At 37.9% G+C, this 24,159-nt stretch overlaps 1 protein-coding gene across 1 annotated transcript in view; it reads right to left on the reverse strand.

Moving 5' to 3' along the window:
- The window catches only part of LOC117406820 (small ribosomal subunit protein uS9m-like), a 38,414-nt gene that overhangs the window by 959 nt on the left and 13,296 nt on the right, over positions 1 to 24,159 (reverse strand). Inside the window, exons 3-10 of the mRNA XM_034011143.3 lie at positions 19,179 to 19,241; positions 19,061 to 19,091; positions 10,751 to 10,830; positions 5,537 to 5,622; positions 5,122 to 5,197; positions 3,019 to 3,187; positions 2,124 to 2,232; positions 668 to 837 (exon numbers count right to left, since the gene is read on the reverse strand). Of these exons, the coding sequence (XP_033867034.3) occupies positions 668 to 837; positions 2,124 to 2,232; positions 3,019 to 3,187; positions 5,122 to 5,197; positions 5,537 to 5,622; positions 10,751 to 10,830; positions 19,061 to 19,091; positions 19,179 to 19,241 (784 nt within the window). The remainder of the gene's footprint in view (positions 1 to 667; positions 838 to 2,123; positions 2,233 to 3,018; positions 3,188 to 5,121; positions 5,198 to 5,536; positions 5,623 to 10,750; positions 10,831 to 19,060; positions 19,092 to 19,178; positions 19,242 to 24,159) is intronic.

Below are 24,159 nucleotides of genomic sequence, written 5' to 3' on the forward strand. Positions count from 1 at the left end.
AACTAAACCTGAGGGTCAAACTGGAGAATCTTTCAGCCCTTACAATCAATGCAGGACTTTTACTGGAATTATTAGAATACAAGGATAAGAAACTCAGCGGAAAAGCTGGTCGGGTTCGATCCAAATTTCTACAAACTTAAGGCAGTGAATTCTGTGAGTAAAACTATACAAAACATACATGTTAGATTAAATCTATCTAGTTTATATTCAAGCCCATGTAAGGTTTTGCTGGTCAGATTTACTTTGTAACAGTGCCATCTAGTGGCACTTTTACATTACACCTGGTATGCCAGTTGGTTCTCTGCATACAGTCCAATCATTAGTGGATATTCTACAAACTCAACCAGTGGATTCTGGGTTATATTGTAGAGTAAGTAGCTTCAAATAACACAGCCTTCTTTTTTTAATGCTTTGACTGAGTTCAGGAGCTGGTCTTCAGTTCTAGCTGACTGCCATGGACCAGTCAAAGTGTCTTTATGTAAGTAAGCACCAGTACCATCAAGAGCAAAGCAGTGTCTTGCCGGTAAGACTGTAGTAAATGTGTTAGCAAAGTGGGAGATCACTAGATGGCTGGCTCTTACCTCTATAAAGACACTTCGGCTCATCTAGCATACCGTGGGTAACTATGTAGCAACTAGATCGAAGGAGCAGCTTGGGTCATCCTTACCCTGCCTCATGGACTCCACTTCATTCTCTGTGATGAAGCTGAGCAGAGCTCTAGCAGTGGCCAATCGGATCGCACCGGCCTGTGCTGACCTGCCACCTCCAGTTACTTTACATTCCATGTCATGCTTCCCCAGTCTGTCCAAAAACTGGAACGGGAACATTAACTGCTCTCTGAGAAACACAAATTAGAAGATTCACCCACCAAAAACAACACCATAATGAAGTGATTCTTAAAATGGATAATTCTTATAAATGGAATGTATAAACACTGAATTAAGAATAAAACCAACAAGAAACATAGCATAAGATTCAAACAAATTGTGAAACCAAAAACAGAAAGCAATCATTTACATAGAGAGCATCTAATGATGACTGGGATGGTCTACTAGAAAGTATGAGAAATTAACACAAGAGAAATTCAAAAGCACTTTATCAAATTATTAAAAAATGGATTGTGTTCGTAGTATTTAAGTGAAATGCTGAAATGGAATTACCTTAATGTAATAATACTATTGATACCATGTAGCATTTGCTACACAATGCAGCACAAGAAACATGCGGTCTGCTGCACTTAACTGTGTGGCAGCTGCCTGGCCAAGCGATCGTATGGTTACAGCAAGTAGCTGGAAAAAGGGGGTTCTTTGAAATAACTCTTGTGTTACATGACATTGTCACAGATAATTATTCCACTTATCAAACACTTTAAAAAAGTGCCGTTGAGTTGGCGAATGTGAATGTTAGGATAGCTCTGCATTGGTTCTCTGAAGTGACTAATTGAATAGGTTATTGTGGCTCTAATTTCATCCTGTTAAGTAAATTGGAAACAGCTAGTATTGCTCAAGCACTAATGCTCTTTATCTATTTTAATTTGTGTCGGGCCGTGTCTTGTTTAATGAAGGGATCCCTACTCCTTAAATAGGTACCGTGGCATTGTATATGGAGGGAGAGAAGCGAGTAGGGTTTTTGTTGCTGGTTGCAGTCCGATTTCAAGTTTGGTTTTATTTATTGCCTAAACAAGAAGTGAAATAAAATCAGTTTAAGAGTATGAAAATCAAGGGAATTTAAGCAATAATTAGACCTGCTTTAGTTTTGGTTGCTGAGGCCATTGGGGTCGGCAGTTCCAGTGTCGGAGTGGACATTTCAATGTACCATTTGTAATTCAGTAATATGAGAGAATTGGTCAGGGGTCTGAATACTTTTGCAAGGCACTGTATGTGTGAGGGTAATTTTTTATGATCAATAGGATAATTACTATTGAGCGGTGCGTTAAGAGTTGAGTTTGTTACAACCACGTATTGCAGTTGTGCAATGTCTAGGTCACATTTCTTCCAATGAAGACAAACAGATATTCTACACAACAAATGCCATTTCACATGCAGTGTTATCGTGAAAGTATGTTGCTTATAACACAAACTTGCTCTTCAAATAAATCTACGATTAATTCGGGACACACTCACCGATCTTGCAGTACAGGAAAGTAGAGCAAATAGTCCACACCATTTACAGTTATGTTTCCGGATCCGTTGTCTCGGACTGTCGCTGTTGCTGTGGCAGTCTTTCTTCGACCTATGAAACAAACACAATATTGTGAGAAAAGAACATGACCTTACAGAGGCCATCAGAGATTGAACAACATCCTGGTAATAAACACAATGCAACTCATGCTTATCCTTGTATACTAAACTTTTGAAAAGCCAATACACTGTTTTAGCCATACTAAAAACGTGTGTCCTTCTTAATGCCCAGTGGGCCACTTGAACAAGTCTTTTACTAATCCAATATATTAGTGCTGAATACTCAAACAAACATTTATTTACATGTAGGCAAAAAAAAAACATTTCCATGTCCACCAGAAATTACACAATTTATAGAAAGTAGAAGATGTTTTGCCTTGCACCGATTTCCCAGACTTGCCAGAATTTGTGTGGCATTTTCTCAATTATTACGAGGAAAAACAGTTTAGTCTGTGCAGGATTTAAAAAAAGAAAAAAAAAACAGAAGATCAACATAGTCACTCTTGGTCCCCTCTTCAAAATGTCAGCATTTTAAAGTCCAGATGAGGGTGCGTACTGCCAAACAATAATCTCTTTGCTTCAGATTTGTGAAGCGAGTCAATCGGGGTTCATTTCCACCATATTATACAGATCAGGTACATCACTCCAAAACACCTCAAGTTTTCCAGCACTGGCTGAACTTACAATGGAAATGTTTTGTATCGTGATTAATGTTTTGTTTTTCTTTTAGAATGCTCCCTTTGCCACTTGTATCTTCAATATTTCTGCTGAACTATATGAACCCACCCGGACCACAAACACAATTCCGCGTTTGGAAATGCAAGGATTTAATAAGAACCTTCTCCGATGCTGAAGGCCACTTCATTTTCATCATATTGCAGTGGCTCAATCTTCTGTTTCTTTGACTGTACTTCCAGTGCCCGACGGAACCTCTGAATGTACTCCTCTTCGATACTGCAGTACGGAAGAGCCAGGATTCGCTCTAGCAGCTGGATGAAGCGCAGACACTAGGCAGAAAGAGCTGCGCATTAGAGCCTTATAAAGTGGTTTATTTTAGTTATAAAAGTAAAAGGCAAATCTTATGCAGGACAGAATACAAATCAAGTATTAAGAAATGCAGTAGTACAGGTAGCGGTAGAATACCATGACTCGTATTTTAAATGTTAAGTTTAATGAATATTACAGGAGTACAAAGAAAAACAAAAGCAAATTGGGTATATTAGCACCCTCTGCTGCATCAAGCAAACATTGCACCTGCTCATTTCATTCACAGAGGTCTCTACCTGCCTGTGCCCAGCACATGACTACAGATGCTTTGCACACAGAAGATCTCAGGAACTGTCAGTTACATCACTCCACTTAACTATTTGCAATACCTTAACCAATTACATTTGTTACCGTTGTTTTAAGTTTAATGGCATAAACTGTACTATCATAACAAATTACACCGTGTAACAATTTTTTTTTTTTTTTTGGTTCCTGGGTAGTAAGTGTTATTTCCTAATTGCTTATGCCTCAAAAGTATAGAAAATGGCTATTATTCCCCACAAACTTTGCTTTTGTGACCAGGACAGTGATATTTTGAAATTTACCTATTTTCCAGAACATTCCAGATAGATTCAGTACTGAGTAAACTTGGAGTAACTTCTAGAACCTTCTAGAACTTTCCAGTAATATAAATAGTAGTACAAATACAGGGACCTTAAGCCCACCAGTTCAGTTTAGTTCCAGCTGCCTAAGTGGATACATATCTGCATTTTTCTGAGATGGCATCAAGGTCATAGGAGACTTCAAAATGGTGGCATTCCTGATGGGTCTCCAAGGCGGTTTTACCAAGTTTCCCTGCTATCTTTGCCTTTGGGACAGCAGGGACACCAAGGTGCACTACAACAGGCGGGACTGGCCACAGCGGACCGAGTTCTCTATGGGGAGGAACAACGTCAAGTGGGAGCCACTGGTGGACCCCCGGAAGGTGCTGATGCCACCACTGCACATCAAATTGGGCCTTATGAAACAATTTGTCAGAGCTCTAGATAAGGAGTCGGCAGCCTTCAAGTACCTTCAAGACTTCTTCCCTAAGCTGTCTGAGGCAAAGGTCAAAGCCGGTGTCTTCGTCGGACCACAGATAAAGAAGATCCTGGAGTGCTATGAATTCCCCAAGAAGCTCACTAGTAAGGAGAAAATGGCTTGGAACAGCTTTGTCGCAGTGGTTCGGGGCTTCCTGGGCAATCACAAGGCCGAAAACTATGTGGAGCTGGTTGGTGAAGAACTACGGCACAATGGGCTGTAGGATGTCCCTCAAAGTCCATATCCTTGATGCTCATCTTGATAAATTCAAGGAGAACATGGGAGCGTACTCGGAGGAGCAAGGCGAGCGCTTCCACCAGGATATACTGGACTTTGAACGCCGCTACCAAGGACAGTATAACGAGAACATGATGGGAGACTACATTTGGGGGCTGATTTGTGAAAGTGATTTACAGTATAATCGTAAATCTCGAAAAACTACTCACTTCTAAATCTTTTGTAGTCATTTTTGTATTACTTTAGTATAAATACATGTTAATCTGAATTCATATGTTGTATTTTTCTGACTTTATGTGAACGAAAAGACACAAATTCGCCCGTTTTCTCATTGGAAATAGGTAAATTTCAAAATATCACTGTCCTGGTCACAAAAGCAAAGTTTGTGGGGAATAATAGCCATTTTCTATACTTTTGAGGCATAAGCAATTAGGAAATAACACTTACTACCTAGGAACAAAAATTGTGTTACATAGTGTTATCAAACAAAAAACAACCTATACTACAAATTACTAATCAGTTCATATAAATCAGTTATTGTTCTAACCACACAGTGCTTGTGTTATAAAGCTGGAATTAAGTAAAGATGACAGCTTACATACACAATACAGTACTATAGACACAGAGGGATACTTACATCATGATCTGAAATTGGCTGCACCAGTATCTCTTCTAGCTCTTCCTTAATCATCCACCTGCTGCCAATCAGGTTTCTGTGGTGTTTTTAATTCAAACACAACACATCGATTTACAATTTATATGTACTACCAGGAGGAAACTTCCACACCTATAAATATTACTTTAAAAGAATTAAGAAAGTGGCATTTCAGTATGAACATGTTGTATATATTTTATTTAGCAATGCACTGTATTATATAGGTTCAAGTATAATATGAATTTCCAATACACTAATATATATATATATATATATATATATATATATATATATATATACACATATATATATAGATATACACACACACATATATATATATATATATATACACACACACACATACACACAAACAAACACACACACACACACAACCTACACTTGTTTAGTATCTTGTGAAAAAAGACCCTCTGCTCGCATACTGTCTTGATATTTCTGAATGTCCAGGAACTTTCCAAACGTGTCCTGTAAGGTAAGAAGCATTAAACATAAATAAGCAATAAGGCACAACAGGGTGTGGGATATACACCCGGGGCGTGTGGATATTAGAGTATATCCCACACCCCTAAGTGTCAACTAACAAAATTTAAAAAAAACAAAACAAAACAAAACAAAAAAAACATGTTTTAATTAACAAAAAAGTAATTTTTTATTAAACATCCTTCCTCCTCTGACCTAAAAAACAGTCCCTTAAAACTTTAAAAAAATAATAATAATATTAATTTAAAAAATATTATTTATTATTATTATTATTATTATTATTATTATTATTAATAAACACTGAACTGATTAAAAACAAGAAGCACTACTTATAGATGTTAAATTGAACACTGCCATTGAAATTGCAGCTTTGAAGATTTGCAGGCCCTATTTTTATATGTTCATTCTGAACAGTAGGTGGAGCTGCAGCAAGCAATTTCGAGCAACATCAAGCAGACCTTCTTTGCCATGTCTGGCCATATTTAGATGCACATCAAGCAAACCTTTGTCACAAGACCGGCGGCAGTGTCAGGTGACAGTGTTGAGGAAGATTTATTTATTTATTTATTTATTTATTTATTTTAATTGTCCTTTGTGATCCAGGAGTAGTGACAGGAAGTATCCATGGCAGATTTAAATACGACTACTGTTTTTTTTTTTTTTTTTTTTTTTTTTTTTTTAAATTCTAGTGGCATATGGATAGCTAGAAGTGATTCACCCCTTTTTGAAAAAAGTTTCAACCCATGGGAATATATCCCGTATCTCTACCTGTCTGTCTGCTATTTCCTCCTGGATGCACTCGCATCACCTCAAACTCAACCTCTCTAAATCTGACCTCCTTTTCTTTCCCTCCTCCTCCCCCTCCTCTGATCTCTCTATCTCTGTTCCTCTGGAATCTACCACACTCTCTCCCTCTTCCTCAGCTAAAAACCTTGGAGTCACCCTGGACCCCTGCCTCTCTTATTCCCAGCACATCTCCACTCTGGCACGCACTTGCAGATTCTTCCTGAGCAACATCCGAAGAATCCGACCCTTCCTCACCAACTATGCTACCCAGCTCCTGGTCCAGGCCCTGGTACTCTCCCGCCTAGACTACTGCAACTCCCTCCTGGCTGGCCTCCCTGCGTCCGCCACCCGTCCGCTCCAGCTCATCCAGAACTCTGCTGCTCGCCTGGTGTTCTCTCTACCTCGCTTCGCCCACGCTACTCCACTACTCCGCTCGCTCCACTGGCTCCCGATCACCGCTCGCATCCAGTTCAAGACTCTTGTACTAGCCTACAGATGCCTTGATCAGACTGCACCCAGCTACCTCCAGACCCTCATCTCTCCCTACACCCCCACTCGACCTCTCCGCTCCGCCTGCACTAGAAGACTGGCTCTACCTCTGCTACGCTCCCCTGCCTCCCGAGCCCGCTCCTTCTCCACCCTTGCTCCGCAGTGGTGGAACGACCTTCCTACAGATGTCAGGACTGCCCAGTCCCTGACCACATTCCGGCGCCTCCTTAAGACTCACCTCTTCAAACAGCACCTGTAGAACTCCTCTGTTGTATCCTGGGACACTATCACCCTTCATTTAAATATGCTTTATTTTGCTCTTATCTGCCCCCTATTTTACTGCATTTAATCCTGTACCTCAGAATATTGTAATCTCCCAAGTGTTTAATCTGTAGTATTTTGTACTTAATCATATCCTGATGTAACTATCACTACTTAATCATATCCTGATGTAACTTTCACTATTATCTGCTGTATTATTGAATTGTGGTTTGTCACACTTGAGAATTATTGTATTTCTTGTTCTTATTGTATGACTTATATTGTAACACTTGAATGTATTTGTATTTGCTTGCGATTGTAAGTCGCCCTGGATAAGGGCGTCTGCTAAGAAATAAATAATAATAATAATAATAATATGCTGTAATATTCACACCCCCATGTGACCTGTTTTGACCAATCAGGACAGAGTATTTAAAAGACCCATTTTATTATTAAATGTAAACACTGGTATTGTTCATCCCATTCTGCCAAGTATAATTCTGAAGGAGGTTTTTATATTAGATTAAATATTATATATATATATATTTCTGCACTGTAGCATTGAAACAATACCACATACAGCTGTATGCTGTTCCTTCTCCTTCTTTAGGCTAGAAAGACTGAATATCACCTTTAATAATAATAATAATAATAATAATAATAATAATAATAATAATAATAATAATAATAAATATATGCTGACTAATAAAACAGCTGTGCAACCTACTTGCTTAGCATAATCAAATAAAACAAACACATGTAAGAAAGTAAGTAGGTAAATAAATATAAAAATATTGTTTTTGAGTGGAACTAGATTACACCTGTTTATAAATACCTAAATGCATTTAATTGTCTGAGAAATTGAATTTTGTGAGCCAACTGGTCTTTTTTTTATTACAGTCTGTCATGCAGAGCAGACTGCAGTGGGCTGACATGCTTGTCTAAATTGGCATCAAGCCTATGAGCTTATAGTGCCCATCAAACTGTGCATTTCATGTATTACATTTAGTCAACCTTACAAATGAATGCTTGTCACGTTGTAAATCGTGAACCCCAGAGTGAGAATGGACTTCCCTGTCAATTATTCTGCTGATGTTTGCCTTCATCCTTTCTTCATGGCGTATTTAATCCTAAACAGCTGTTGAAAAGCAAACATCAAGCAAAAAACTACATTAAACTAAACTATATATATATAAAGACAATTTTGGTTTTGCTTGTTTCGGTGTGTTCTTGTATGTGCATTCTCCTGCTATTCAAAGCATTCTTCTTTTCTTTAAAAAAAATGTTGGTTCTTGCGAGTTTAGTTTTCACAGAAGGCAAAGGATAATCGCACTGGTTGCAATCCCCTTGAAATCTTTACAAACATCCAGACCCTCATTCAGACCTGAACATCCACCAGTCCTCTCTCAAGCAGTGACTGACAATTGTGTCAATGTTATGATACCACCAAACTCATTTCACTTTTACCCTTACATTTATATATAAATGATACATTTGTATGTAAAATACTGATGCGTACTGTACATACATTGATGCTAGTAAGTGTCAGCCAGTTATTGACTAAATCAAAACAAACTTTTATTTTCCATACAGAAACTTTGCCATGCACTGTACATGACAGGACAGAACCAGCCTCGCCCTCTGGACGGTAGGCTCTATCTGCTCTTCCTGTCCCACAGACGCTTGACAGGATTTAGATCTGGCATCTGTCCAAACTACTCCAGAGATTAATCAGCATCTTGAGGCACTGTACATACCCAGCCTTTCTTCCTGGATGATATCAGTTCCTTACACAGTACTGAGTTTATGGTCCATTGAATGCCCACTTTTGAAAGCACTGCCCAATGCAGCTATTGAGGTGGCTAGATGGTGGAGTAGATTAATTCACTAGCTTGTCAAGCCTTTCGTATATGGAGAATAGAATCCAGTTAAGGTCAAGTAAAATAAATTTGGTGCTACGGCATATTAGGATTAATATCACAAAACCTGCAGCAGTCAGGTCATCAGTTATGAGACTGGTCCTTGTGAATGTATAATGCAGTCTTGGAATATGGCAACACCCGTTATCCCAGCACATACTATCAGGTCTAATTAAAAGTCTATCAAGTATGTTGACTGAAACCAATTTGAAAAAGGAAGATGCAGCTTTTATATTATTACATTATACAGAATACAGGGATTCCATCGGCATAAAATGAAAGGCCGAGCCTCCATTTCTGTTATTAACCAACCGTCTCTTTCCCCTAACGACATGTTTTGTAGCCAGTGACACTTTGACAACGAAGGCTGAAAACTTGAGAGCTTCCTTTCAAAACTGCACATTTGAAACCTACATAGCAAATGGCGATGCAGGACACGTGCAGAATTTGTTCACTAGCTAGAATCACTTTTAAGGTCTTGATTATCATAACTAAAAAAGTCCCATCTTAGGGCAGCCTGCTGTGCACTCGGCAGCAGTGCAGCAAACTGAGCAGAAGCAAATGGGTCCAGCCACAGCTGTCTGCCAAATATTCTGTCTAAACTGCACTTTATTACCACTTTCTGTATATCCCATGAAACTTGAATACAACAGCAGTGGGACAAAAAGGAAGCTAATGTACCATGTACTCTAAAGGTGACGTCACGCAAAACCCTTGATTAAGTGGGGGAGTTAAAAGGAATAGATTTACCCTGGACGGCTCAGCTGGGAATCCTTTGTGTTGACAGCACTACCTCTCTTTGGCGCCATCAACCTTTCTGACAGCTGAAATGCAATGTTGCATATGTGCCCCCCAACCCCCTCCTTCCCCCTTAGAGCGAAAATTCGCATCTGCACCATGAAGCGTTGTACATTATTTCTTAGCACTGCAGGGGGTTCAAGTCTGCCAGGAACCTTTTGCAAATATTACCACAGATCAAACAGGCAGCGTTTCAAGGTAGATTTGACATACCTATTTAAATGAACAGTAGGGGTCCTTGGGTTGCCAGAGGCTGAGCAGGAGCAAACCTCAGTGGAAAGTCAGAGCCGCAGCTCCATTACTCAGCAGAGACACGCTGTGCGTTTATCATTCATTCATTTCTGCCTGGCCAAGAAGCTCATTGCCCAAGGTCGATAGAAAGCAAAGAGAGGTTTCAGGAAAATAAATGCTCCTGACAAACGTGGGGGGCAGATTTTGTTCCTCTGGGGGGTTTATTTCCCGCCTATCACCCCCTGCAAAACACACACAAATACAAACTCTACAAAGCATGACTTGCTTTAAAAGTCAAATCGGCAAGCTCGAAATACGATTTTAGGGTACAGGGGACTGCCACCTTACTTAATTCACATGAAACTTCTATTTTTGTATTTCTTTTTGGCACCAAAGTGTGTGAAATAAGATCCGACAGGATCCCTCACTGGGGGATTATAAATTCATCTACATTAAGAAACAAATGCTAGGGACTGGGGGGCATACACCAGAACTTATAAATCACAGCACTGAGCAGATTTGAACTCTTTCCCCCTGAGTCCACTGAAGTGAATGTTTTTATATATGTGGCTTATTCATCAGCAAAGGATGCAAACACATAAATATCACGCTACAGTCAATTTACTTACGTGCATTAACGAGTAGTAGGACTGTTTGCCCGTGTAGAAAAGGAAATGAAAGGGTCGACCATCTTCTCCCCATTGGACAGCTGGAAAAGCAATACAACAGCAACATTAGGCTTCTACTAGTGGGGTATTTTCAAAACGCTGTAATTTATTTTTTCAGTGAAATTCTCAAGTCCTTGTTTTTAACATATTATCAAAATATAAGATTCTAATAAACAAGATGCCTTATTTCTGTCAAATAGTATACCGGATATTATAGCATTTGTGTGTTTTGCTTGGTTTTTCTCACATGTTGTGAAACATCATCATCACTGACACTAAGGACACTCTTATAAAATGTTGTTTTTCTGAAAGCTGACAGTGTCTGTTGGGTGGGCAAGTACTGTAACAGGTAAAACACCTGTTCATTTTATAAAACTAAAACCAAACAACTACAGTGAGTTATAGATTTCAAGTTCTCTTAAGCATTCTCAAAGGGGGTTTGTTTTTCATTTTGTAACATTAACATGATATTCTCTCCCTTCAAAAAAAAAACTAGGAGTTAAAGAGGGGTAAACGCTTTAAAAAATACAGCCCTCTATATCATCCCTTGTGCAGCCTGTTACTTACAGCAATTGCTGGTTTTCTTTACCTACTATATCAGCACAGATGTGTTCATTTCAATTTCTGGCATGTCTCAAATTCACCTTTTCTCCTGCCTTATCTGTTTACTGCATGGGTATTGCTATTAACTTTATGGACATGTGCAGGTTAGCAGAAAAAAGAAATATTAACACAGGCTTTAACAACTTATTGTAAAAGATTGCTAGTATGAAGATATTTTCTGTTTCAGGTGTATTTATGGAAAACTATTTGCAAACTTATTACACTATTAGGGAAAAAAAATGTTACAGTAGTTTGTACTGCATACTATTTTAGGCAAAGGTTTTGGGCAAGCTGCAAAAGGATACAGTACATCATTTTCTCACTGGTTGTTTGCTTTCTTTCTCCCACAACCGTTCTGAGGATTACTGTGGCATACGTGGTGACAAAACAACAATAGATTGAAACCTGCAGATGTCCACAACAGAAAGGCAGACTTGCATGTGATGGGATAAAGTAAACTTTTGAAAGCCACTAAGATTTGGAGTGACGGCATTCAGAGGGAGTTTCAGTTTCATGTCTTGAGGTTTGTTTTTTATCTCTTGTTTAACCGTCTATATTAATGAAACTTAGTAACTACTGTGGATGAATGCATTAATAAACACATACAGTGGGTTCCATGGAAAATCTTCCTGTTACCATGGTAAACTCGCGGTTACTCGATGTCACAGTATACCTCGGTTGTCATGTGGTGCAAACAAACTGTAAAATCAATACTTGCTTGAGCTTTTAGTATACCCTTGTTCGTTAACAAGAGGATTTCTGCTTTAGATTTGTTTAATACACCCCCCCTCTCTCTCCATTGTATTAAGTATTAAACATACTGTACTTTAAAAATGCATTTGATGATTGACAATTACAAAAGCAAAAAATAATCCATAAAAATGATCAATAAAAAAAATGCTATTTAAATGTAAATGTTGTTCATGAGATTTTTTTTAAGTTGTGAAAATAACTATATAAAAAAAAAAAAAAATGCCGATATATGGTATGAAAAACATAATTTTCTTAGGGTCAGTATGACAACAACTCTAAATGTTACCGTACTTTATACCATTTTTGCAAGTAGTCAAATTAATAGATGCAATTGTTTTGGCCAAGTTTAATACTACTCATGCTTCAGCGGGTTAAATTGTTGTCTATTCGTGCAAGTGCAAGCCTGCGATCCATGCACAATCAAATATATTTAATCTCCACTTCAGTTCTACAGCCCATATGTTTTATAAAAAAGGTTTTAACATATTTGTGTTGCTTAAAATGCTCTTTTCAGTTATACCATTTCCCGTATAATGTATCCCGCTGATCTAAGTTTGTAATAAGTTTGTATTATTATTTGCATTCTTGGGAAATGCACAGAATGTTAGTGAATTCGTTAAATGGTAGTTTAAAATCAATATTTTATTATTATTATTTTTTTATTTATCAGACTCCTTTATCCCAAGGCGACTTACAGAGACTAGGTGAGTCACTTACAACAACGTCTCACCTGAAAGACGGAGCACAAGGAAGTTAAGTGACTTACTCAGGGTCACACAGTGAGTGAGCTGGGATTTGACCCTGTATGCGTAAGCATAGCCCTTGAACTGTAATGACGTCATATCGACCACTCCTCACGTGAAGACATTTCCTCTCCCAAAAACACACAGTCTGTTTTTAAATCAACAACAAGCTTGTAAATAAACATTTAGTGAACATTAGCCACTAATATGACAAAGAGAAAAATACACAATTTCTGGTAGTTTAACAAACAATTTTTATAGAAAACAAGGCACTGACTAGAGGGGAGGCATGCCTTGATTTAGTTTTTTCAAATAACAAAGACAGAATAACTAAAACAGAGGTCAGAGAGCCATTGGCAAACTCAGACCACAACACGGTCTCATTTGAAGTATTTTTTAAACCCCCAAAAGTAATGACTAAAGCTAAGGTTTACAATTTTAGAAAAGCAAACTATAAGGTATGAAACAGAGACTAACAGAAGTAGATTGGAATAAAATAGAGAAAACATCCACAGAAAAAGGATGGCTGTTTTTTTAAAAATGCAGTACTAGAGGCGCAAAACAATTACATCCCAAAAGTAGACAAATCTAAATCTAAAACAAAATGGCCAAAATGGTTTAATAGATCAATTAAAAAAATATTCAGCGAAAAAAGGCACTTTACAGAGCGTTTAAAATGGACCAAAAACAAAGTACACAGAAAGAGTACTTGGAACTGCAAACGCAAGTCAAAAAGGAAGTTAAAAAGGCCAAGAGAGATAGAAATCAATATTGCTAAGGGGGCTAAAACCAATTCCAAAATGTTTTTCCAATATTATAACAGCAAGAGAACATTCAAAGAGGAGGTTAAATGTCTAAGAGACACACATGGCAAAATCATAGATGAAGAAAAAAAATAGCAAATATATTCAATGATTACTTTTCACAGGTTTTTACAACGGAGGACACGGACAACATGCCCCACATGTCGACCTGTTCCTATCCAATTTTAAATATCTTTAGTATAACAGAGGCAGAAGTGTTAAAGGGACTAGGAGCTCTTAAAATAAACAAATCCCCTGGGCTGAGATCCTCAACAATAGTACTCAAAGAAATGAAAGAAGTTATTTACAAACCGCTAACCAAGATTATGCAACAGTCTCTTGACACAGGGGTTGTACCGACAGACTGGAAAATTGCAAACGTAATACCGATCCACAAAAAGGGAGACAAAACCGAACCAGGTAACTACAGACCAATAAGCCTGACTTCTATTATATGTAAACTTATGGAAACTATAATAAGATCTAAAATGGAAAATTATCTATATGGTAACAATATCCTGGGAGACAGTCAGCATGGTTTTAGGAAAGGGAGATCGTGTCTAACTAACCTGCTTGACTTTTTTGAGGATGCAACATTGACAATGGACATGCACATGGATTAGGGAGTGGTTAAAATGCAGAAAACAGAAAGTACTGATTAGAGGAGAAACCTCAACATGGAGCGAGGTAACCAGTGGTGTACCACAGGGATCAGTATTAGGTTCTCTGCTATTCCTAATCTACATTAATGATTTAGATTCCGGTATAGTACGCAAACTTGTTAAATTTGCAGACGACACAAAAATAGGAGGAGTGGCAAGCACTGTTGCAGCAGCAAAGGTCATTCAAAATTATCTAGACAGCATTCAGAACTGGGCAGACACATGGCAAATGAGATTTAATAGAGAAAAGTGTAAAGTATTGCATGCAGGCAATAAAAATGTGCATTATAAATATCATATGGGAGATACTGAAATTGAAGAAGGAATCTATGAAAAAGACCTAGGAGTTTATGTTGACTCAGAAATGTCTTCATCTAGACAATGTGGGGAAGCTATAAAAAAGGCCAACAAGATGCTCGGATATATTGTGAGAAGTGTTGAATTTAAATCAAGGGAAGTAATTGTAAAACTTTACAATGCATTAGTTACAAAAAGGATATTGCTGCTCTAGAAAGAGTGCAAAGAAGAGCAACCAGAATTATCCCGGGTTTAAAAGGCATGTCGTATGCAGACAGGCTAAAAGAATTGAATCTATTCAGTCTTGAACAAAGAAAACTACGCGGCGATCTGATTCAAACATTCAGAATCCTAAAAGGTATAGACAATGTCGACCCAGAGGAGTTTTTTGACCTGAAAAAAGAAACAAGGACCAGGGGTCACAAATGGAGATTAGATAAAGGGACATTCAGAACAGAAAATAGGAGGCACTTTTTTTACACAGAGAATTGTGAGGGTCTGGAACCAACTCCCCAGTAATGTTGTTGAAGCTGACACCCTGGGATCCTTCAAGAAGCTGCTTGATGAGATTCTGGGATCAATAAGCTACTAACAGCCAAACAAGCAAGATTGGCTGAATGGCCTCCTCTCGTTTGTAAACTTTCTTATGTTCTTATATTTCTAATATTTGTTCATAACAAAAGTGTTGGCACCTTTACATTAAAAGTCTGTACAAATGTAATAGAAATAATTAAATATAGGAATTGATTGAAAAAAAATTACACAGTAACTAACTATAAAGTCAACAGCCAGAAAAAGAAGTAATTATTTCCAAGATCTGCTGAAGAAGAACATTTAGGCAACAAAGCAGAAATATGAAGAGGAATCTGATGCATTCAACAAAATAGAACCTTTCCCCAAAAATGGACCATAGTATGATTGGAGAGAAAGGGTAAAGTCTTCAATGAAGAAAACCTTGTACCTACAGTTAAACATGGAGGTGGTTCAATCTGGTATGGGGGCATTTTAGCAGTTATAGGACTGGAGACATTCATGTGATTGAAGATCAAATGAATGCAGTCATGTATCAAAACATTCTACAAAGTACAATGATACCATCTGTTCGCAGGCTGCTGATTGGCAGACAGATTATCTTCCAATATGACAAATGACCCAAAGCATACAGTTAAGTCAACTAAGTTTTGGAAAGGCCTTTGCAATCACCAGATCTCAATCCAATGCAAATGCTTTGGACTGATCGGAAAAAAAACTGCAGCCAAGCACTGTGTATCCAGTCTGTTTGAGCTGAAGGAAATATGCAAGACAGAATGGGCCCAGATTTCATCAACAAGGTGTAACATACTGGTTAAGATTTATCATAAACATCTGAAAGCCAGAATAAAAGCAGAAGGAGGACACACAAAATACTAAAGCAGGGGTGCCAGTACTTTTGTCATAAACAAATACTTTAAATGAAATAAATTTGTTTGTTTCTTGAAAAAGATTATTTGTTAAATTACTAGAAATGGTGTATTTTTCTATTTGTCTTAAAAACTGATTAAAGTTTACTAAATGTTTGTCCTTAAATCTGTTACTTTTAATAATGGTATAATAACTGTAGGGTCCCAATACCTTTGTGTGAGACTGTGTAGAGATAAATATATTATTTATAAAGTGAAACGAGAAGTGTGATTGGCTGAGCAAGATTCCAGCTGCCCGTATTGGAGAAATACGGACAGTTCAAGTCTGATCACACATTAGAAAGCACTGCGCTGCCTCACAGAATTTACAGTACTGGCAGCCATCTTGTTTACAGTTAGAAAGTTACAGCAACTATAAAACTGAGTGACCAACTACCTGAAAATATGGATGTCTCTGAAGACACTGAACCACCCCCAAAAAATCCCAAAACTAGTAAGTAGACATGCAGATTTAGATGAAGAACAATTAAATGAACGGTAAGATCGCAAAACTGAGAAATACAAAGAAAATTACAAAGTGGGCAACTGCCGTCTTTCAGGACTGAAACAAACTGAAATACATAATCTCAACTGTGGAAAATGCACATCTTAACAAAATACTAAGGGATTTCTATGGAAATGTAAGAAATGCCCATGGAGAAGAATATCAAATTTCAAGCTACATTAGTCTCCGAGCTGCAATAAACTGCTATCTAAAATGAAAACTAAACTGGGGAATCTGTCAATATACACACTCTCCCCGACTTTGTCACTACAAATTAAGTTTTTTTTAGCGGTTTGCAAACCCTACAGAAAAACACAAAAAGACACCTACACAGTATCCACCCCTCTCCGACACAGACCTTGAAACTTGCACTGGGAAAAAAAAAAATGATTCAGTGCCATCTCAACTCTGCCTCCTGGTAGATCTTTTCAATGATCTTTCAACTCCTCAAAAATAAATATTTACTTACTTTTGCATGTTTCAATTCAATTAATTTACTCAGCTTAGTGTGTAGTTCAAAGTTATAAATGGGACTACTTTTTTGGTCCCTTTATTGGCGTAAGGATGTTTAACAAAAAACTAAAAATGTTGCCCTAAAAATTATTTCAGCTTTTTTATTTTTTTGTATCCACAGTTGGTCCTAGATTATAAATACAATAAGGCCCTTCAGGGTGTCAGTATACATCCAATATACTGACTACCGGAGAGATTTTCCATGGAACCCCTAAAGTCTTACCCATAAGCCTAGGGTGCATTGTTAGGTACAGGGCAAAATCTAGTTCATTATAGCAGCTGAGAAAATACTATATTTAAGGGTTAATTGTTGCTGTGGTGTGTTACGAGGTAGTAATACTGCTGAGGCAATATTTGAACAAGGAATATATTATTCAAGAGAAACGCTACAGCAATGCCATTCTCGCTTTTATGGTTATTTATTTATTTATTTATTTACCTTTGTTTGTCTGAAATTAAAACTGCTCTCCACTGAAAGAGTTAACTTTGAGAGCACGGTCCGAACATCAGTGTGAAACGTTTCATCAGTAAGAAGTGGTTTCACAACAGGTTTCATCTTTCAGCCGTGCTTTAATTTGCCATTCTGTTATTGAGTAACAGATCGACTGACCTTTCTAGAAAACAATGGGCGAGCAGAGTCCAATTTTGATATACTGTAAAAATCGTTGTATAGGTCAAACTGCCGCGCGCCCCCATCCCCCGCCCCGCCCGAACGATAATTTAATTTAATTCAGAACGATAGGGTTCTGAAAATGTCACTTGCCAAAAGAGACGACTCACACGTGTACTGTAATACAGTACATACTTTTAAATCCGGTACGTATTGTAGCAGTATGAAAAATTCCCCATTAACGACCCAACAACAAAATTAAATCAAAATGTTACCCAAGCACAGAACTGCGTAAAAAATTAGGGCAATGCAATTTAGCAGAAGATTAAAAAAAAAAAAAAAAAAAAAAAATAACAGCAGTTTCAAGAATTAAAACAGTATCCAAAGTCAGTATTCAAAATTGCTGAATATAGTGCTCGATAAGGCCTTAATGTCACAGTTCATTTGCAAATGAAAATACACAAAAGCAACTAATGCATCACAGTATCTAAAACTGTTTAATGATTAACTTTTACATTACTGTAGCTTGTCTAATATTTTGTAACACTGAAAAGATTGTGTGTGACGGATAAGTGCATTAATGTGTTACATATATACAATGGAGATTGATTTTATTCTTAATACAAGGGTGGTGAAATGTGACTGACGTGTATGTTGTGTAGCATTTTCGTTTTTTGTTTAAGTGTCCTACTGTATCCAGTCTCAAAGGCACTATAATATTGCATTGCAGTTACAACGAACAGAAGACTTGATAAGTTTATTCGGCTTTCTAACCGATAGCTGTTTGCTACGGATCCCAGGTGCGGGTTCAGTCTGAATGTTGACAAATCAGTGGTTTGAAAGGGTGAGAATAAAGAAATTCATAGAGATGGACAGCTATTGTGTTAACAGTAGCTATTTATATTTCTCCACTTACACACGTCTTGGTCAAGAGGAGGTCAGTCAAGTCTAAAAGCTTGCGTTTAACATTCAAAATGACTAAGGGTACTGAGATAACTAATTACAACTTTGAATTAGAACAGTGGTTTTGTGTTTCTACCTAGCAATGTGTCCTGAATGCCGTAGATCCTGAAGAAATAATCAGGTTGTTGACAGTTGTGTTTGCGTGAGCCATACCCGTGGCTGTAGTAATCCCATTGTGGCACTGGTACAGTAATTTAATATTAATAAAGTCCTCCTTTTTTAGGGAAATTAACTTATACAACATTTTTTTATGGTAATTAAGGGATCATGGCATTGCTGTGGTGTGTGACAAGTCAATAAAGCCGGAGTTATTGTTCATTTTACTGGAAATGAAAAAGTAGTTAAATCAGACAAGAATATACTGTATTATTGAATCTTACCTCTCTGCTTAGGAAAAATCTCATCTGGGTGCTGTAACAGAACATAACAATGTTAGGGATCAAGCAGGCATCTCTCAGCACAACATGACATGTATATTACATTTCATTACTCATGTACCTTCATGACAGGCCTAGCTCTCTTCTCAAACAATCCAGAAGGGAAAAGGTAGGCAATAGCCCTCTGTGAAAAACAAAACAGAAATTGTAAACTGAAATGTTAATTTGTTTCACCTGTGATAAAAATAATCTTTTGCTAAAAAAAATGTACAGCTGCTATAACACTGTCTGCCAGGATAACATTGATTTGCCGTGACAAGCCTGGAAGGTGTATAAACTGTTCTGAAAAGATTACATGACCATTCCTCAGCGATTACTGCAGACTGTTGCTTCAAGAGTGTTTCTTTGGGAGCGTTGGCTGGGATTTCAAAGGTTATACTTTTTACATCATACTTGGTCTACCTGTTTGTCAACAACCAGATGTTACAACAGATGCGGCAATGAAATTACTTATTTTTACGGAACAACATCCGTAATGGAACTTTATATTGCAGCAACAGCCGCTTTGTAAAGTGCTGCCACAAAAGGGTTAATTTTCTTGAACCTAGAGAATCATAGAATACAGTTGGGTACCAAATATGATGCCACTACCTCAAGCGGACCTGGAGACCAAAAAGTCACATGACAACAATGACATCCATATTAGGTCAGAGGTGAAAGTGAAATGTATTGTTGGTGTTGGATTTTGACAGCAGAGTTAATAACACTAAAAGTCGGCATCTAAAATGGTTAATCAGACATGAGCAGTTAAAGAATAGGCACCATCAAAATGATATAATGTGGGGTGTCTCACACAGCATTATTTCTAGGCAACAGTTATTGTTCAACTTGCAGATGGTAGATAATGAAGACACAAAGATGACTTCAAGCTAGCCATCCACCATGACAATTTATCTTAAAGTGTGCCCACTCCATTACAGCCTTGAAGTTTAGCAGATTTTATCTTAAGTTTTCAATTAGGAATAGCAGATGCTGAATCGGAACCAGGCTCCTGCCTTTTGCAGTTGTCAAAACAGACCACACATAATACTATCAGTACCTACAGCTTGAGTAAGTGTTTGTTGCAGCAGACATATTTAAATGGGTCTCAACTTAGGTTATTATTATTTGTTTATTTAGCAGACGCCTTTATCCAACACGACTTACAGAGACTAGGGTGTGTGAACTACGCATCAGCTGCAGAGTCACTTACAATTACGTCTCACCCGAAAGACGGAGCACAAGGAGGTTAAGTGACTTGCTCAGGGTCACACAATGAGTCAGTGGCTGAGGTGGGATTGGAACCGGGGACCTCCTGGTTACAAGCCCTTTTCTTTAACCACTGGACCACACAGCCTAAATTGAAAATGTGATTGCCACTGGGTGTTCAAAACACTGCAAGTAGGAGAGACATTGGAACGAACATGTCTGCATTAAGGCTACTATATTCTAAAAGTACAGTTTGCATTGCTAGGCCTAGCAAGATATTTCAGTTTTTTATTTTTCTTAAAAATATTTCCTAACATAAAACCAATGTCACCCTACAATAATTGATTTTGAGTGCCAGTGTTTTAAAATAAAATATCAAACAGAGAGAAATTTCAATGTTCCATTTGTAATTCAGTAATATGAGAGAATTGGTCAGGGGTCTGAATACTTTTGCAAGGCACTGTATATATATATATTTTTAATTAAGGACCATGTTTTGTGCTGTTCCAGCTTGCGACATAAACCAATTTTGGTAGCTTTTCTTTTTAATGTAGGCTACAGACTGTAGCCTCCATGTATTTTTTTCTACATGTTTACAGTTAACACGTTTGTATTATTTTGTATAAAAAGAAAATGTTCTAAAAAAAAAAATCTAGAAGATTGTGAAGATAGTTGTTTCTTGTTTTGATTTAGATTTTTAGACTAAGGGATTAATTCGTCAACTTGTTGTTTTCTTTTGATATTTTGCTGTTGTGGATGTGCGCCTCTAAAAATACATCTTCACACTGGGGGAAGGGAATTTAAGTGATTCACATGCTGTCGAATGGGTGGAGGCGGATCAACGCTTATTCAATTTGTTGTGGGGGAGGGGTGTTAAGAAATGTGTTCTACGTTACGTTGGGGTGTGTAAGGATTATTTCGTAAACCGAATAAATACACAAAGAATGTACTGTGAAAACAATGTTTATTTGAACAAATTGCATACAAAAACAAATGCTTTAAATTTTTACACAATAAACACCAGAGTGTTTAACAACATCACTTCATGATGTCTGATCTTCTAGGCATTCGGAGCTATTCGTTTATTCAATCCCTTATGTTGTGCTGTGGTTCCACTCTGAACCGCCTAGAATGTGCTTCAGATTCGTAGGCAGCCCTTTTTTGCCTCTGGAACCATCGTAATTTACATTGTTTGCTGACTCGTGATACCGTTCAGTTGTAATGAGCGCCCTGAACAACAATGCAGCAGATCTTTCCACTTTTCCTGGCTCAAGACATGAATTTCCACTTCCTTTTCCTGGCTAATGCTGTTGATTACAATGTCTGGCAGAACGGTGGCACTGCATAGTACCTCGTTTTGCACGGCATCCGGTAAAGGGGAAGGTATGGGATCTTAGGTGAAATTCACCGAGTCCTCTTTCAAGAAAGTACCGTCATGCCAAGCGTACGCAACACGCTCTTCTGGTATTGCTTTGCGCATATGTGTGTACTCTCCAGTGGTTCATTCTCAAAGTGACTGCATGCTTCGTGCAGATGTACAATTTGCCGCTTCAGGCTGTTAATGCTTCTCCGTTGTTTTTCATTCTGCAGCACAATCTTTTTCAGAATAGAGTTCTTTGCCGGGTGAGCAGGTACAATGTGGGTTCGCTGCTGCATAGGTGAAATGCGGTCAGCCGGTTTCAGCGAAGGGAGCTGTGCGATGACATTTGCCTGTGTACAGAAATAAAGCGTATTTTAGTATAAGCAGTAGCACACACTTTCCAAATAGCACAAGCTTGAAAGGGAATTTAATGTTTAAAATTGAGTTTGCTTATTTTGGAGTTGAAGTAGCCCAATACAACCTGAGCACTACATTTAGCCTACATATTTGATTGTTTTTAGTATCTTTTAAAAATGTTGTACCACACAAGTATTAATGTGTTGTTTATTTGTCTGTGTTCCAGGACCCCTTTGTAAACAAGGTCTCGGTCTCAACGGGTACATTTCCTGGTAAAATAAATAAATAAATAAATAAATAAATAAATAAATAAATAAAAACACAAAATCTGCAGCCTATAACATTGTACCTTTGGCTTATTAACAAGCTTCCTCTTTTTATCTGGATGGCAGCTTTCATTGTTACAAAGCTTCATTTTTCTTTTCTTCTGAACGTCATTTTTAATCTGCTGTCTTTCCAACTCCGCTTCTGATTTAGCGAGTTTAAATCGGCATCTGGTAAAATAAAAAGTACAGGATAGATTAATGAATTGCATCAGTACAGAACAAAAAATGACAGCTTCCCAGTATTCAACAATAAAATATAATTTCCGAGCAAAAAAAAAAAAAAAAAACGCTTACCACCAAGCTTCATAATTTTCACTGGAAAAGTTTCCTTCTCTTTTCCCTTCTTTCGGAGAACCATGTTGCTGCCCTGCTTCAATGTCCCAACAATATCTTCAGTCAAGATGATGTCAGTCTTGTTCGGTTCATATCCAATGTAGGACACATGGGCAAACTTATCACCACAGTTTGCGAAGAAAGACTAAGGGATTAATTCATCAACGTGTTATTTTCTTTTGATATTTAATCGTGTTCTTGTTTTAAACATGAATATCTCTTTACAGTCTCAGTGACAGTTTTAGATAGAATATTAGCCAACTAATGAGTCATAATGGAACGTTTAATGTGGAAATGTGAAAAAAGCATAAGATAATGGGTTTAAAAACAAAAACATCAACACTTAGGACCGGTATTTAACTTACTGACTGACGCAATCGCCAAGCGCTGGTTTGTATTTCAAATAAAAGCTCAACTGTAAAACTTTAAAGTTTAATAACTTTGGATGTACACATGACAGAAGCAAACTGTAAACGGCGCAAGATCCCCAAATTATATCCAAAATGATTATTTTATTTTGTATTTTTTGTCTGCAATGTGTAATAACAAAACAATTTATTGCATGTTCGGTTTGGTCGTAATATTGCTAATGCATCATAAAGAAAATACTGCTGCATAAGGATTACCTTTCTACCACAGAATATGTTCTTAAAAAAAAATGTGCAAGAGAAGTGGCTTACAACCAGTACGTACAAACCTTTCTTGTCATGTTTATTTTAAGTTAAAGCTGCCAAATGTCCTGGGAAAATATAAATCAAATTCTGTTTTTACGTGTCAAACTGTAGGCTACCCCGAGTTTTGTTTTATTAGCTATTACTGTTAACAGTGCCATGGGAGGATGCTATAGATGAGGCATAAGAGAGGAAGAAACTGCGGTATGCTCAACTAGCCTCTGAAGTGGAGCAGCGAGGATGGAGAGTCCGGGTTTACCCAGTGGAGGTGGGTTGTCGAGGATTTGTGGCACACTCTACAACCCGGTTTCTCAGAGATGTCGGATTCAGTGGCCAAGTTGCACCGCACAGTGTAGAACTTATCTGAAGCAGCAGAGAGGAGCAGCAACTGGCGGTGGTTGAGACGGAAAGATTCTGGTTGGGGATCTCAAGCACAATAGAAAGAAACGCTGATGTACGGGTAAGTAAGCTGGGCTTAGCTGAGTGGGGGATGGAGGGGGGTGATGCTGGGACGCCAGAATCACCGTCGAGTCCTCTTCAGGTGTCGTGGGCTAGTCGACGAAACACAGAGGATGGAAGGTGCCCACTTGAAGACCCCAGAGATGTACCCTACTTAGTCCAGACGGTTGTCATGCTGATGCGCTCGGGAGGCAAATAAGCTGATCCCTGGAGCCAGCATTACACTTCAGCCATCATCACCAGACAGAAGGATATCTACATCATCATATGGAAGGAAGCGCAAATGGATGGAGACACAGATGGATCACATTAGTTTACTGTAAAGCTACGTCTTAGTTAGTGCTTATC

Source organism: Acipenser ruthenus, chromosome 8 (genome assembly GCF_902713425.1).
Source record: "Acipenser ruthenus chromosome 8, fAciRut3.2 maternal haplotype, whole genome shotgun sequence".
In the NCBI taxonomy this organism is placed as follows: domain Eukaryota; kingdom Metazoa; phylum Chordata; class Actinopteri; order Acipenseriformes; family Acipenseridae; genus Acipenser; species Acipenser ruthenus.